Raw genomic sequence first — 15360 nt, forward strand, 5'->3', positions numbered from 1 at the left:
CCCAAGGTTAAGGTCACTCACCTTAGAACCACTAAGATTGAGGGATTTGAGGTTCGGATTTGGACATTCAACAGGCAATTGGAGTTCTGCAAATGTTGGAAATCTGATATTAGGGTTTGAAGAACGCAGAGAATTATGTTCATATATTGAATGAATTGATAAACATCAAATGTGTATTACATATGTATATATACGGACATTAGTGACAGTAACCGTCACATATAACTTATGTTAGTAAAATAAATAAAATAATAATAATGATCTAGCTTATAATTATTCTTCTAACACCCTCCCGTAAGCTTGATCATTTCAGATTCATTTGTAATAGTCCTCTTAATCTCGTGTAGTCCTTTGGCTGTAGAGCTTTCGTCATAATGTCTGCTAGCTGATCTTTTGTAGCACAGAATAGTACGCTTACTTCCCTCTTCTTTATTAGATCTCTTATAAAATGATACTTGACTCTTATGTGTTTGCTTTTACCGTGATATACTGGATCTTTGGCCAAACATATAGTTGACTTGTTATCACAGTAGATTGGTATTGTATAATCTTCTTTTCCTTGTAGATCATCTAAAACCCCTTTAATCCATAAGGCTTGACATCCAGTTAAGCATAGGGCCATGTATTCGGCTTCAGTTGATGATAATGCCACTACCTTTTGCTTCTTTGACTGCCAGGATATGGGACCTGATCCTAAATGAAAAATGTAACCTGACGTGCTTTTGCTATCATCTATATTTCCTGCATAGTCACTATCACTATACCCCATCAAGTGTTTCTTTCCTCCTTTCGAGTATGTGATTCCTAATTCTTGAGTCCCTTTTATGTATTTTAGTATACGCTTCGCTGCTTCCCAGTGACTTCTCTTAGGGCATTCCATAAATCTACTTACTTTGCTTACAGCAAACATAATGTCTGGTCTGGTATTCGTTAAATACATCAAACTTCCAACCAAACTACGATATATTTTCTCATCTATAAATTCGGCTGGATCTTCTTTTGACAATCTTAATCCATACTCCATGGGAGTTGACACTGTGTTGCAGTGTGTCATGTTATATTTCTCCAGCAGATTTTTCATGTACTTCTTTTGTGATAAAGTAATATTTCCATTCTCATACGTAACTTCCATTCCAAGGAAATAGTGCAAACGGCCCATATCCGTCATTTCAAATTCCCTTTTCATTGAATCTTTGAACTCAGAGATCAAGTTCATCGAGTTACTTGCTATTATCAAATCGTCTACATACAAGCATATCACAATCTTTCCTTCTTTTGTGTTCTTGATGTAGAGAGTGTGTTCATAGATACATTTTTTAAACATGTTCTTGATGAAGTATGTATCTATTCGACTGTACCAAGCCCTAGGAGCTTGTTTTAAACCATATAGTGCTCGCTTGAGAAAACATACCTTTTTCTCTTCTCCTTTTTTGATGTAGCCTTGAGGTTGTTCTATATAGACCTGTTCATCCAGATTGCCATTTAGGAAAGCCGTTTTCACGTCCATTTGATGTAGATGCCACTCATGTTGAGCTGCTAGAGCCAATACCAGTCGAACCGTCTCAAATCTAATTACGGGAGCAAAAACTTCTTGATAATCTATCCCGTATTTTTGTTTATACCCTTTTACAACCAACCTGGCCTTGTATTTGTCTACATTCCCCTTCTCATCATATTTTGTCTTGTAAATCCACTTAACACCTATCGGTTTTTGTTTTCCTGGTGGATCCACAAGTTCCCATGTTTGATTCTTTTGTATAGATTCTATCTCTCTGTCCATTGCTTCTTGCCATTTTGAATCCTTACTAGCTTCTTCAAATGTTGTGGGATCAGAACTAGCATATAAAACAAAGTCGACCACTTGGTTCTCTTTATACTTTTGCTGAACTTCTGCCTCAGTGAGTTTCCTCGTCCCTCGATATACATTACGTAAGGTTTTAGTTCGGATAACTTCATTTTCAGAATCTGATGAAGATGAGTGGTTCTCCTGTTGATGATTAGATGTCGATGAAGCTGTGTTATTCTGCTGTTGACTGGTAAATTCTGGTTCATGTCCAGTTTCAACCTGCTGTTCATCACTGATATCTTGAGATGGAGTTTCTGTTTCTTGCAGTGATTGCTCATTGTTTACGGGAAAGCCATCCGATGATTGCTCGACTTGTATGATATCTGGTATTTCATTTCCATGAATCTGAGATTCGTATGTATCAGATATTATGAAAGGAGTCCCTGCATTTTCTGTATTTATGACCCATTGCTTGCTTTCATCAAACACCACATCTCGACTTATAATCATCTTCTTAGTTAGTGGGTTGTATAATTTATATCCTTTACTTTGTTCACTATAACCAACGAATATTGTTCTTTCGGTCTTTTCATCTAACTTACCTCGATATTGTTTAGGAACATGAGCGTAAGCTAGGCTTCCAAACACCTTAAGATGTTCTACATTTGGCTTTCTACCATTCCATGCTTCATACGGTGTCACATTGGGTCTTGTTTTGGTAACTGTGCGATTTAGAATGTAAGTTGCACACGCTATTGCTTCTGCCCAGTAATTGTTCGGTAGTTGTTTGACATTCATCATACTCCTGCTAAGTTCCATTAACGTCCTATTTTTTCTTTCTGCCACCCCATTCTGCTGGGGTGTATAACTGTTTGTTAATTGATGACGTATTCCACATGTCCTCAAGTATTCTTGGAAAGACTTACTACAGTATTCTCCTCCTCGATCCGTTCTCAGTGTCTTGATTAAATAACCAGATTGTCTTTCATTTAAAGCCTTGAAAGTCTTGAAGAAATTTAACGCTTCTGATTTGTATTTTAGAAAGAACACCCACGTTTTCCTTGAATAATCGTCGATGAAAGTGATAAAGTACTTACATCCTCCTATGGATTCTGTCCGCATAGGACCGCATATGTCAGAGTGAACCAACTCTAAAGGCTTACTAGCTTTCCATGTAACTCTCTTTGAGAACGACTTTCTCGCTTGTTTACCGGAGATGCATCCCTCACATACATTTTCATCCTTAGTCATTTTCGGCAGCCCAAGCACAGATTCTTTATTTTTCATGCTAACTAGTGTATCCATGTTAACATGAGCATATCTTTTGTGCCATAAACTTGAAGTCTCTTTGGTAGTCATTGATAATGCAAGGTTCAGATCATTGCCTAACTGCAGCGGAAACATCTTGTTGCTAGTCATCTTAACATCTCCGATAACATCATTCTTAGTGTCCTTAATAATGCATCGATCTTTCTTGAAAAATACCGTATAACCTTTTTGTATAAGTTGGCCTATACTCAATAGATTATGTTTTAATCCTTTGACATAAAATACGTTCGGTATTTTCCGTGTATGCTCCTTAATTCTTATCGATACTTCTCCACTTCCAAGCACATCTAAACGTTTATCATCTCCGGTTCTGACTTCTCGATGTACTGACTCATCTAATTTAACAAACAGATCTCGATTACCTGTCATGTGGTTGCTACAACCACTATCCAAGTACCAACAATCCTCTTTGACCGTCTCTTCCATATTAAATATCATAAACATTGTGTCATCTTGATCTATGACATCTTCATCTTTGTGTATTAAAACATTGTCCGACTTGTCATTTTCTTCTTTTCTTTGACAAAATTTCGCTGTGTGACCCATTCTTTGACAGTTATAACATTTAACCGAACTCCAGTTTCGGCCTCTATATTTACTTCTTCCCTTTCCTCCTGTTTCACTTCTCGATTGCCCATATCTTTCATTACTTGAGTTTTGTAATTGAAACGCATGCTCGGTTGGAGCATCTTCATATCTCTTCAATCTCAATTCATGAGATTGAAGGATTCCCATTAATTCCTCAGTCGAAATACTATCAAGATCTTTTGTTTCTTCAACAGTGATTACAACCGACTCGAAATTTCGAGTTAAACTTCGTAGAATTTTCTCTACTATTCGTTGTTCACTAATTGTTTCTTCGTTCATCCTTAATTTATTAACAACAATAATTATTCTGTTGAAGTAATCTTCAACAGATTCTCCTTCCTTCATATTAAGTGCATCGAATTCATAACGAAGGGATTGAAGTTTAACAGATTTTACCCGATTTTCGCCCTGATAGGATTTTCGTAAGATACTCCATGCTTCCTTTGATGATTTTGCAAGAGCAATCCTTTCGAAGATAGTGTCCCCTACTGATTGAAATAAAATATGCAGTGCTCGCTTGTCTTTTTTTACTGCATCTTTGTATACGGCGGTTGCCTCTTCCGTGGGATTTGAACCCAATTCGCGAATTCCTTCTTCAATAACACCCCACAAATCTTGTGATTCGAACAGAACTTTGATTTGAATGTTCCAGTGATAATAATTCTGTCCAGTGAACTTTGGAATCTGCGTTTGTATTCCTTGCATCGAATTCATCGGTGATTTGATTTGATTTAAACAGATTTGATCGATGTGGCTCTGATACCACTATGTTGGAAATCTGATATTAGGGTTTGAAGAACGCAGAGAATTATGTTCATATATTGAATGAATTGATAAACATCAAATGTGTATTACATATGTATATATACGGACATTAGTGACAGTAACCGTCACATATAACTTATGTTAGTAAAATAAATAAAATAATAATAATGATCTAGCTTATAATTATTCTTCTAACAGCAAATTCCTTACATCTAGAAAGATCTAACGTCTCGAGATGTGGAGTCATCCCGAGGTTGAGCTTACTCACCTTAGAGCCGGTTAGATCGAGGGATTTGAGCTTCTGACATTGAACAGGCAAGTGAAGTTTTACGAAATAGTTACATTCGGAAAGATCTAACGTCTCAAGATGTGGAGTCATTTCAAGGTTAAGGTTAGTCACCCTAGAAACACTAAGATTGAGGGATTTGAGTTTGGGACATTCAACGGGCAAGCAGAGTTCTACAAACTCATAGCATTCTCTAAGATTTAAATCCTCAAGATTTGGAGTCATCCCGAGGGTAAGGTTTCTTAACTTAGTCATAAAAAGATCGAGGGTTTTGAGGTTCGGACATTCAACGGGCGAGCAGAGTTCTTCAAATTCTTTACATCCATGAAGAACTAAGGTCTCGAGACTCGGAGCTAGACTAATGTTAAACTTCATCACCTTAGAGCCACATAGGTTAAGAAATTTGAGCTTTGGACATTCAACTGGCATCTGAAGTTCGAAAAGGCCGTAACATCCTTGTAGATTTAACGTCTCGAGATGTGGAGTCATACTAAGGTCAAAGGTTCTCAACTTTGAACATGTAAGGTCAATAAATCTGATCTTCTTAAGAACCTATCGAAAGAAAAAAAAACGAATATCATTCTAATGACAAAATATGACATCGTAATGCATTATTCAAAACAACGGATTAACCGTTAATATACCTTTCTTTCTCCTTCTTCCCACAGCTCAAATATATTGCTTGCAACCATTTCAAGGTTAACGAGCTTATTTGCTCGAAACATTTTGGGTAAAGACCGAAAAGGGTATCCACGCCAATCTAGAGACTGTAAAGCATCTGGTAAGTATTCGCTATTTCCATCAACATTCCATTTTCCGTATCTAGGACTCAAGGAAAGAAACCTGAGTTTCTTCATATGTTTAAGACCTTCCACAATAATTGCTACATTTAGATCCGTATTCTTCAGTTTTATACTTCTTGTTGCTTTAGTACCCTATAAATAAACAAAAAAAGATTATATGAAACTTTTGTCATAATTGATCAAAATGTTCCTAGTTTTTTGCCTTTCATATTAAACTAAACCTTACCAATTCATTAACCAATATATCTTCAATTTCCTCTTTAATCCATAATCGGTTATGTCTGCTAGGCTCATGAGGGTGCAAACGACGAACAATATTCCAACCCATCTCTTCAATGTGGTCATGGAAGCGTAAACCATCAGTACTAGATATAGTTATCAAAGATTTCTGCTCAAGTACGCTTAAACCAATATGAGCCCTAAACCCACAGCTTTCAAGTATTCTGATTGCTTCGTCTTTCATTTCACCTTTCAGTAGGCATACAACATCTAGGAATATTTCTTTCTGATCATTCTCTAGACCATTGTAGCTTAGTTCTAGTATCTCCAAAGTTTCCTTCAACGGAATTGTTTTTAGTCTTTCTAAGGCATCTTCCCATTCACGTTCACTTCTACCGCAAAGATGTGAACCCAAAACTTTGATTGTTAAGGGAAGACCGGCAGCATAATTTACAACTTTTCTTGATAGCTCTTCATACCCTTGATTTGGAATCACCCTCATAAGTGCATACCTACTAAAGAGGCAAATTGCTTCCTCATGTGATAGCAGACTGACATCATGAATATTGTAACTATGAACTCCATGAGCTACCAACACTTGCTCATCTCTTGTTGTGATGATGATTCTACTTCCTGGCTTAAACCAAGTAATATCACCTGCTAACGCCTCAAGCTGGTTTATATGATCGACGTCATCTAGAACTACAAGCACCTTTTTACCACGCATGAATTTTTTCATCCTATTTTTTCCATCAGAAACACTTTCTACAATGCTTTGATCATTTAACACATCTAAAAGTATCTGTTTTTGCAATTCCTTCAAACCAGAGCACTTGGAAACTTCTCTGACATTCTCAACAAAGCTTTTACCTTCAAACCAAATGGATATATGATCAAAAATAGCTCTCGCCAAAGTGGTCTTCCCACCACCTCCTATCCCCTTGATCCCTATAATGCGAATATCATCAGAGCCAGTTTCTAAAGATGAAACTACATTCTTTACCCGGGTTTCCATGCCTACTAACTTCCCATCAACGCTCAAGTTAATGAAACGTAGCTTTAGTGAAATGTCTTGAACAATTTGTTGGATAATTATAGCTTCATGCCTATACGTAAAAAAATTAATTATATTACTCATAATCTAACATGAAAGATGAGATAATATGAATGTCCCCACTAAATATATGTTGGAAAGAAACAAAACTAAAGAATTTAAGATGAAGAATTTACCCATTAAAAGTGTTCTTCATGGTTTACATAGTTATTCATTTGTGTCTTTGGTAAGGTACAAATCTATTATGAACGACACGAAAAAGACATATAAACGACAAGTAGGACACCAGACAAAAAAAACATGTAAGAGACAGGGCAAAAAAGTTGTATCAGGTATCTATACTCTCTGTCTATATATATTTATAACATTGTTGGTTTTGATAAAAGCACATGTAACATACCAATTTTAATTTCTTTAGTGCCCACATCTCCTACAGTAAATGTAGAAGTGAATGCGGAGAAGATACCTGAAACAAATCCTCCATTACCAGTGACAAAGAAAGATACACAAGAAACCTATGATGTGCATGATGAAGAATGGTGGGCAAACAATATAGCTGAGGTAATTGAGGTCTGCAAGACTTATGATTAATGGAATCATATTTCTTGTACCTACTGCTTCATATACTTCAGGTTTAGGATATAAAATTGGTGCTTTTTAGACTTGATGCTCATTTGATATTAGACCATAGGGTATGTTGGGGCTTAGGTTGGGGCATTTGTTGACACGTGGAATGAGAGCCCCCACCACTCAAACCCACACCCATGGGATATGGTGGGGCTTGGGTTGGGGGCTTGGGTTGGAGGCATGAGTTTGGTTTGGCCATTGAGAGGCTGCCATGTCACTTACTAGCCCGCCCCAATGGGGCCACGTCCCAACCCAAGCCCCCGGGGTGGCGGCTTGGGCGTTTTCAGCCAACCCACACCCTAACCCAAGCCCCATACCCCATGGCCTTTATTTTTTAACGTCTTTTCCTGTATTTTTGCTTTATTTTGTTTGGGTGAATTTCATATGGTCGGTAACCGGTGAAAAGGGACTATTCTTTATATTATTTGACAAAAATGTATGTCTATTAATTTTTAAAATTTGGATTTAGATAAGAATAAACACACGCCGGATGTAGCACGTGTGGATTGGTAAGTTAACTTTATTGAGTTGTACCGAATAAAAAAACTAACTTAAGTACTATACAATATATCACAACATGATTATTAAACTAACAGAAAACGAGTATCGTGCTGTAAGTGGTCGCCGTCGCCGCAACGCGCAAGTTTCTTAAAAGTACTTAGCTAATGTCAATATTACCCTTTTAATCTAACAAATGATCAAGAGGCAAGATTAGTTCACTCAGTTCACTGTCAAAAATTGTTCACAAATGAACCATATATATATATATATATATATATATATATCGCTAGAATGAAAACCACCTCGAGTTGTAAGAACCGCGAGAACTACACCCCACGGAGGGGCGTTCGCCGCGATTTTTTTTACAAGTAGATGTGTGCATTATAAACACGGCCGTAAAAATCACGGCGAACGCCCCTCCGTGGGGTGTAGTTTTTTACACCTTAAGTTTGGTGAAAAAAAAGAAAAAAGAAAAAAAATTAAAAAACACCAAACTTGAGGTGTAAAAAACTACACCCCACGGAGGGGCGTTCGCCGTGATTTTTTACGGCCGTGTTTATAATGCACACATCTACTTGTAAAAAAAAAATCGCGGCGAACGCCCCTCCGTGGGGTGTAGTTCTCGCGGTTCTTACAACTCGAGGTGGTTTTCATTCTAGCGATCCCCTATATATATATATATATATATATATATATATATATATATATATATATATATATTATAGGGGACTGCTAGAATGAGAACCACCTCGAGTTGTAAGAACCGTGAGAACTATACCGTACGGGGCGAGGTGGACCAAATTTTTTTTTCATAAACGTAGATGCGTGTATTATTTAAATGAGGCGTAAAAAATATTTATATTCGTACAAAATTTACGCCAACGCGTAAAAAAACTTGCATCAGTCAAAAATACCGACTCGACAAATTTTTTTATTCTTTTTTACAAATGTGTTTATAATATTTTCATCAAAGTTTGTGCAAAAAAAAAAAAAAAAAAAAAATTGGCCCAACTCGCGAGGGAAAAAAAGTACTCCCGGTTCTCACAACTCGTGGTGGTTCTCATTTGAACCGAGCCCTATGTATATAGGGTAAGGTTCATGAGTGAACTATGATGTATTTGTCAACAAAATGAACATATCCTAACCATTGATTTTGTAGATATAGATTTTTTCTTTAGTGTCAAGATTATAAATATCTTTTGTAACTTACATGTATTTTAACAGACACAAGTGTATAATTGTATTTTTCTCTTTTCATTTAATTAATTGATTTTCTACTCTCTCGTGATTTCTCTTTCCAATTAAAAAAATATTTAATTTTATTCTCCATATTTTTTTCTCTCACAAATTACCTAACTTAATATTTGATAATTAAAAAAAATACAAACATTATCAAATATTGTTCCATCTAAAACACGATTAAAAATATTTAATTACATTCTCTATACATATAAGTATTAGATTAATGTTTGATGAAAAGATGTATAGTGGAAACAATATGTATATACCGACCTGTATAAACTATTTACTTGAATAATACACAAGTGTATAAATCTGGTTTATACCGACACGTGGGAAGAAGATGTAATAATACATAAGTGTATAAGTCTTGTATATACTAACCTGTATACATATATGTTAAAAAACATAATCTAATTAAGTTTTATATTTAATTTTAAAAAGAACATAATAATTTATTTAAAAAAATAGTGTTTCAATTTCCTACAATTAAAATAATAGGGAAATACTTAAGAGAGAGAGAGAGAGAGAGAGAGAGAGAGAGAGAGAGAGAGAGAGAGAGAGAGAGAGAGAGAGAGAGAGAGAGAGAGAGAGAGAGAGAGAGAGAGATTAAAAAATCAAACAATTTTAATTAAAATTATTTGTCTAATGTCAATCTTACTCTTTTAATTTAAAAAATATTAAGGAACAAGATTAGATCACTAAGTTTACTCGTTCACAAATGAACCTAATATATATATATATATAGAGAGAGAGAGAGAGAAAAAATATATTGTACAATTTATATATATATATATATATATATTATATGGGGGCTGCTAGAATGAAAATCATCCCGAGTTGTAAGAACCGCGAGAACTACACCCCACAGAGCGCCGTTCGCCGCGATTTTTTTTTTTTACAAGTAGATGTGTGCATTATAAACACGGCCGTAAAAAATCACGGCGAACGGCGCTCCGTGAGGTGTAGTTTTTTACACCTCAAGTTTGGTGTTTTTTAATTTTTTTTCTTTTTTATTTTTTTTCATCAAACTTGAGGTGTAAAAAACTACACCCCACGGAGCGCCGTTCGCCGTGATTTTTTACGGCCGTGTTTATAATGCACACATCTACTTGTAAAAAAAAATCGCGGCGAACGACGCTCCGTGGGGTGTAGTTCTCGCGGTTCTTACAACTCGAGGTGGTTTTCATTCTAGCGGCTCCCTATTATATATATATATACAGATGGGTTAAAATGAGAACCACATTAAGTTGTGAGAACTAGGTCATACAAAAGGTTTTTTCCGATTTTGTTTTCTCAAAAGTCATAAAAGATCACTTTTTTCAACAAAAAAAAAAAAATGCCGCAAACCCACATTTAAATAAGGCGTAAAAAAATATTGTCGAGTCGGTAGTTTTGACTCATACAAGTTTTTTTTTTTACGCGCATGTGCAAATTTTGTACGCATATAAATATTTATTTATGCCTCATGTAAATGTGGGTATGCGTTATTTTTTTAATTTTTTTTGCTGAAACAAATGATTTTTTATGACTTTTGAGAAACAAAAATCGAAAAAACCTTTTGGATGGACTAGGTCTCATAGTTCTCACAACTCAAGGTTGTTCATATATATATATATATATATATATATATATAGACGGGTTCAGGAGAAAACGCTCAAAAGTGTGAGAACGGTGAGAACGCATCCTGGCCCAACACGTGTCATGCGGCTTATAGAAGGGCGGGGGGGCTTTTTTGTCCTTTTATCTTCTTGTTTTCCAGTTCCGCTTTTCCCAATATTTGTTTTATTTTTTGTGGTTTAAGATTTTTGGCGTTAACCAAATTCAATAATTAATGGCGTTTAATGGTTTCATCGTATTAAGATTTTGGCGTTTATGGCGTTTTTCAAATCGCATGCCATTGGAACCCTAGGGTGGTCAGGAATCTATCTGAATGGCGTTTTTTCAAGGCGTTTTAAACAAGATGGCCCATTGTTCTATTATTTTTATATACATTTTGGCGTTTGTGGTAACTTTTCGTTTTACAATTGTAAGATTATATCATAACCACAGGGAAAAAATAGAAGCGAAGAAAATAAATTAAAAATCATAATCGGATATCTCTTCACAATCTTCACTGTCATCAGTCTCTCTCTTCTTTAATAGTACAAGATCTTTCACCAATTATATGGTGTTTTATGTAAAACTTAACAAACCCATCGGTTTGATTATTTTGCCTGCTCGTCTGTTGAAGTGGCTTTTTGTGGATGTTTGGGTTCATAGATCTATGTCGTGTAGGTGGGTTTTTTTGTTTTCCTTCATCGTCATCTTCATCTTTATTGTGACAACTCGAGTTTCTGACTTTCACTTTCGCATTAAATGCGTGTTGACTTTGACTGTTTAGTTGTTTGGATTGTGGACTTGAAATTGTACGCGTTGTGTTTTAATGAAACGTATTGTCATGTTGCCTATATGTGATTACTTGCTGTGGTAGAAAATAATATTAGAATTATTATTAAAACACTTAGTCTAGATCACGAAACGTGACATACTGTTCGAAGGATCACGAAACATATCCTTCGACATCTTTCGGCCCAGTCTTTCTAATGGGCTTGGCCCATTCCTGTGAAACGATTTATAAACGTGAATGCATGTAAGTCGACAGTTAGTTTCAAAAACCCTAGTTCTATTGTGTGTGTGTGACGGCATAGCAGACCCATTCTCTGTTCGAAGGATTTCATTCCGTAATCCAGATTTCCGGTTAGTGTGTGATGTTGTTTATGATGCTTTGATTTCATGATTAATCACTTGTCTTGCAATATATTGTTTGTATGATGTAAATCTGTTTAATCGATCATGTATGTGATTATCCGAACGGTTCAGTTAGTACGATTGGTTGTCTATACTTGAAGTTTTGATGTTGTTCTAATAGAATTTGCATGATAGTGGATTGGAGCCGGTTCGATTATGTTGTTATGTTAAATTGGATGATCATATCTAAGTGTAATGATCATGTGAATCGACAAGAATGTTGTTAGGGTTTATAAGGGTTCTTAATAAAATACCACGTTTAGTCGATAATTGGGTTAATTGATTTGTGGGTTGGTGTTAATTGGAAACTGCTATGTGATTGTAACCGAATACTGGAATTTGTGTTGATTGATAATCACGGATAAACTTGGAAACTTTGAGTAAATGTAACTGATAATTACCGAAAGATACTTGCTAGTCGAAACATAGTTGTTGAGACCGAAGGATAGCTTTGACCGAACCATAGTAGTGTTGACCGAAGGATAGCATTGACCGAAAGATGACATTGGTTCGAAACATAACATTCGGTCCGAATGATAACTGTGATAACTGTGTGTCGAAAGATCACTAATGTGTCGAAAGATAACAGTTGGATCGAAAGATATTAGGGATTATGAACATACTTTGAATGATGGAATATGTGCTTGATTTATTTGGCATGCTATGCTTGGTGATGAACGTTAACATTTGTATTCGTGCACACTAGCTAATGATTTAATGTGAAATAATACGTGCTGTGCCGATATGCAAACTGACTGTTATGTGAACATTAAATTGCATGCGTATCATCGTGAACATGAACTGATTTGTTATACGTGCATACAATAGGACTTGATTAATTACTTGTGAGTGCATAACCTAGCATACCGAGCAAACCAAGGTGAGTTCACACTCCTACTAAGGCATGGGATTCCCGGGTCATGGGAATGGGTTAAAGGTTATCATTGACTAAGAACGTATATATGCTTTTCCTAGACTATCACCTATCATTATCCTCGGATGTCAGGACGGTTCCGTAGGTTGGGATAACACCTACGTGGTTCCGTAGGTTGGATAACACCTACGTGGTCACATGCCAATTACTATCCTCGGTACAAAGGATACGCACGTAAAACCTACGTGTACGCATTACTTACTTCTATCCTCGGTTGTGAAGGATACGTACGTGAAACCCACGTACACCCCATACGCGCTTCTGTTCTCGGACGAAGAACAGGGATAATACGAATAGTCTAGTGGTCACATAACATGGGAAGCCCCCACCTGTATAACTTACTATTGGCCCTGTAGAGCCACCCGTTATTTACTGTTACGCATTTACTTACTGTGAACTCGCTCAACTAGTTTGTTGATCATTCTGTTACATGCCTTGCAGATCGTTAGGTACTTGGAGCTTGCACTGGAGAAGCGGGTCGTTGTGGGCAAGGATCGTGGTCTCTACGTTGAACTATTATGACATTTAAAACTATTAACTACTGTTGGTTTATTTACTATGCTTCCGCTACACTTTAAAACTATGGTTATGTTTTGAACACCTATCGTATTGAATGGATGGTTTACATTTATTTTACTTAATATTAATTACATGTTCAATATGATTGGTGGCTTGATCCTGGTCAGTCACGCTCCCAAGCGGTGATACTCCGCGTGTGGATTTTGGGGGTGTGACAGATTGGTATCAGAGCCATTGGTTATAGAGAACTTGGTTTTAATATGGAAAAACGTTTTTATTAAAACCAGACTATAACCAGAACAGTGCTCTCAACGATCCACAACGACGCTTCGCTCCACGTGCAAGACTCAACTTCCTAGGTAATAAGGTTTATGTTTATTGCCTACATTGCTAGAATTTGCATAGAACTTTGCTCGTAGTATGCTTACATTACCTTGCTCACAACTTGTCATTGCATGAGAATACTTATGTGCTAACACTCTTCTGTCATCGCACTATTCGCGAACCTTTCTCACTTATGTTGCCTTTGATGCGAAGATCAATGGCCGCACGAATTAACATGACTCAAGCCCAGCTAGAGGCTCTCGTTGCTGCGGCAGTTGCAGCCGCCCAAGCAGGTAGTATACCCTGCAGTATAGACACTAGGATCTTTAGATCCTACATTAATTCTCGTACTTAACTTTGCCCTATTCGTACACAATAGGTCAACCCGCTCAGCAACAACCTGGGTGCACCTTCAAGAATTTCATGGATTGTCGTCCTAGCTCGTTCAGTGGCACGGAGGGAGCAGTTGGACTCCTCCACTGGTTTGAAAAGCTCGAGTCGGTTTTCGAAATGTGTGAATGCCCTGAGGCTCGCAGGGTGAAGTTCGCCACAGGCACACTTGAAGGGATTGCGCTCACTTGGTGGAACGCACAAGTGCAGATCTTAGGGTTGGCAGCTGCTAACGCCACACCCTGGAATGATTTCAAAGAACTGATCAAGAGGGAATACTGCACTAGAGAAGACATTCACAAGTTGGAGGACGAGTTGTATAACTTGAAAATGGTTGGTTCGGAAATCGAAGCTTACACCAAGAGATCAAATGAGTTGGCTGTGTTATGTCCAACTATGGTGGACCCTCCATACAAGCGTATTGAGTTGTACCTCAAAGGTTTGGCACCAGAAATACAGAGCCATGTTACCTCGGCTAACCTCAACAACATCCAGGAAATCCAGCGTCTCGCTCATCGCATCACCGATCAGGCAGTGGATCAGAATAAACTGCCTAAGCGTATCAGTGCTACTGCTACCGCTACTGCTTCTACTACACTTGCTACTCCCAGTGAAAGTAAGAGAAAATGGGATGGGGATTCTAGCAAGGGATCAGCTTCAGTGCAGTCGCAAGCTCAACAGCGAAAGACAGACAGTTACCAGAGTCCAAGTCAGCACTCCTCAGGCAGCCACAGACAGGGAGGGTATCGAGGAAATCTCCCAAAGTGCAACAACTGCAACAAACACCACAACGGTCAGTGTAACAAGGGTCGTTGTCAAAGATGCCTCAAGATGGGTCACGAGGCCAAAGACTGTAGAAGCCCTCGTCCTGCGAATCAGGATCAGCAGCAGCCACCGGCACAGCAGAATCGGCAACAGGGCAACAAGGGGTGCTATAATTGTGGTGCTGAAGGTCACATCAAGAGACACTGCCCTCAGCTAAACAGGAACCAGAACAACAACAACAATCAGGGCAACGGGAACAATAACAACAACAACGGGGGAAACAACAACAACAATGGCAACGAAGCTCGGGGTCGTGCTTTTGTGTTGGGTCGAGGAGATGCAGTGAATGATCCCAATGTGGTTATGGGTAAGTTTCTTCTCGACGATATTTATGTTACTGTCTTATTTGATTCGGGTGCTGATACAAGCTATATGTCATTG

The 15360-nt window shown here is 37.4% G+C and overlaps 1 protein-coding gene across 1 annotated transcript; it reads right to left on the minus strand.

Moving 5' to 3' along the window:
- Positions 1 to 4617: 4617 nt before the first annotated feature.
- On the minus strand, positions 4618 to 7057 carry LOC110877008 (TMV resistance protein N). Its single transcript, XM_035977334.1, has 4 exons — positions 7007 to 7057; positions 5784 to 6882; positions 5399 to 5689; positions 4618 to 5306 (listed from the first exon to the last, which is right to left on the minus strand). Exons 1-4 carry the CDS (start codon positions 7024 to 7026, stop codon positions 4641 to 4643), a joined length of 2076 nt encoding a protein of 691 aa, XP_035833227.1. The 5' UTR covers positions 7027 to 7057; the 3' UTR covers positions 4618 to 4640.
- Between the last annotated feature and the right edge of the window lie 8303 nt (positions 7058 to 15360).

This window comes from Helianthus annuus, chromosome 9 (genome assembly GCF_002127325.2).
Source record: "Helianthus annuus cultivar XRQ/B chromosome 9, HanXRQr2.0-SUNRISE, whole genome shotgun sequence".
NCBI lineage: Eukaryota > Viridiplantae > Streptophyta > Magnoliopsida > Asterales > Asteraceae > Helianthus > Helianthus annuus.

Coding starts and splice junctions, on each gene's coding strand:
- LOC110877008 (XM_035977334.1), bottom strand. CDS start 7,026: ATGAAGAACACTTTTAATGG. Junction 6,883..7,006: donor ATGAAGAACACTTTTAATGG/GTAAATTCTTCA, acceptor TTTTACGTATAG/GCATGAAGCTATAATTATCC. Junction 5,690..5,783: donor ATATATTGGTTAATGAATTG/GTAAGGTTTAGT, acceptor GTTTATTTATAG/GGTACTAAAGCAACAAGAAG.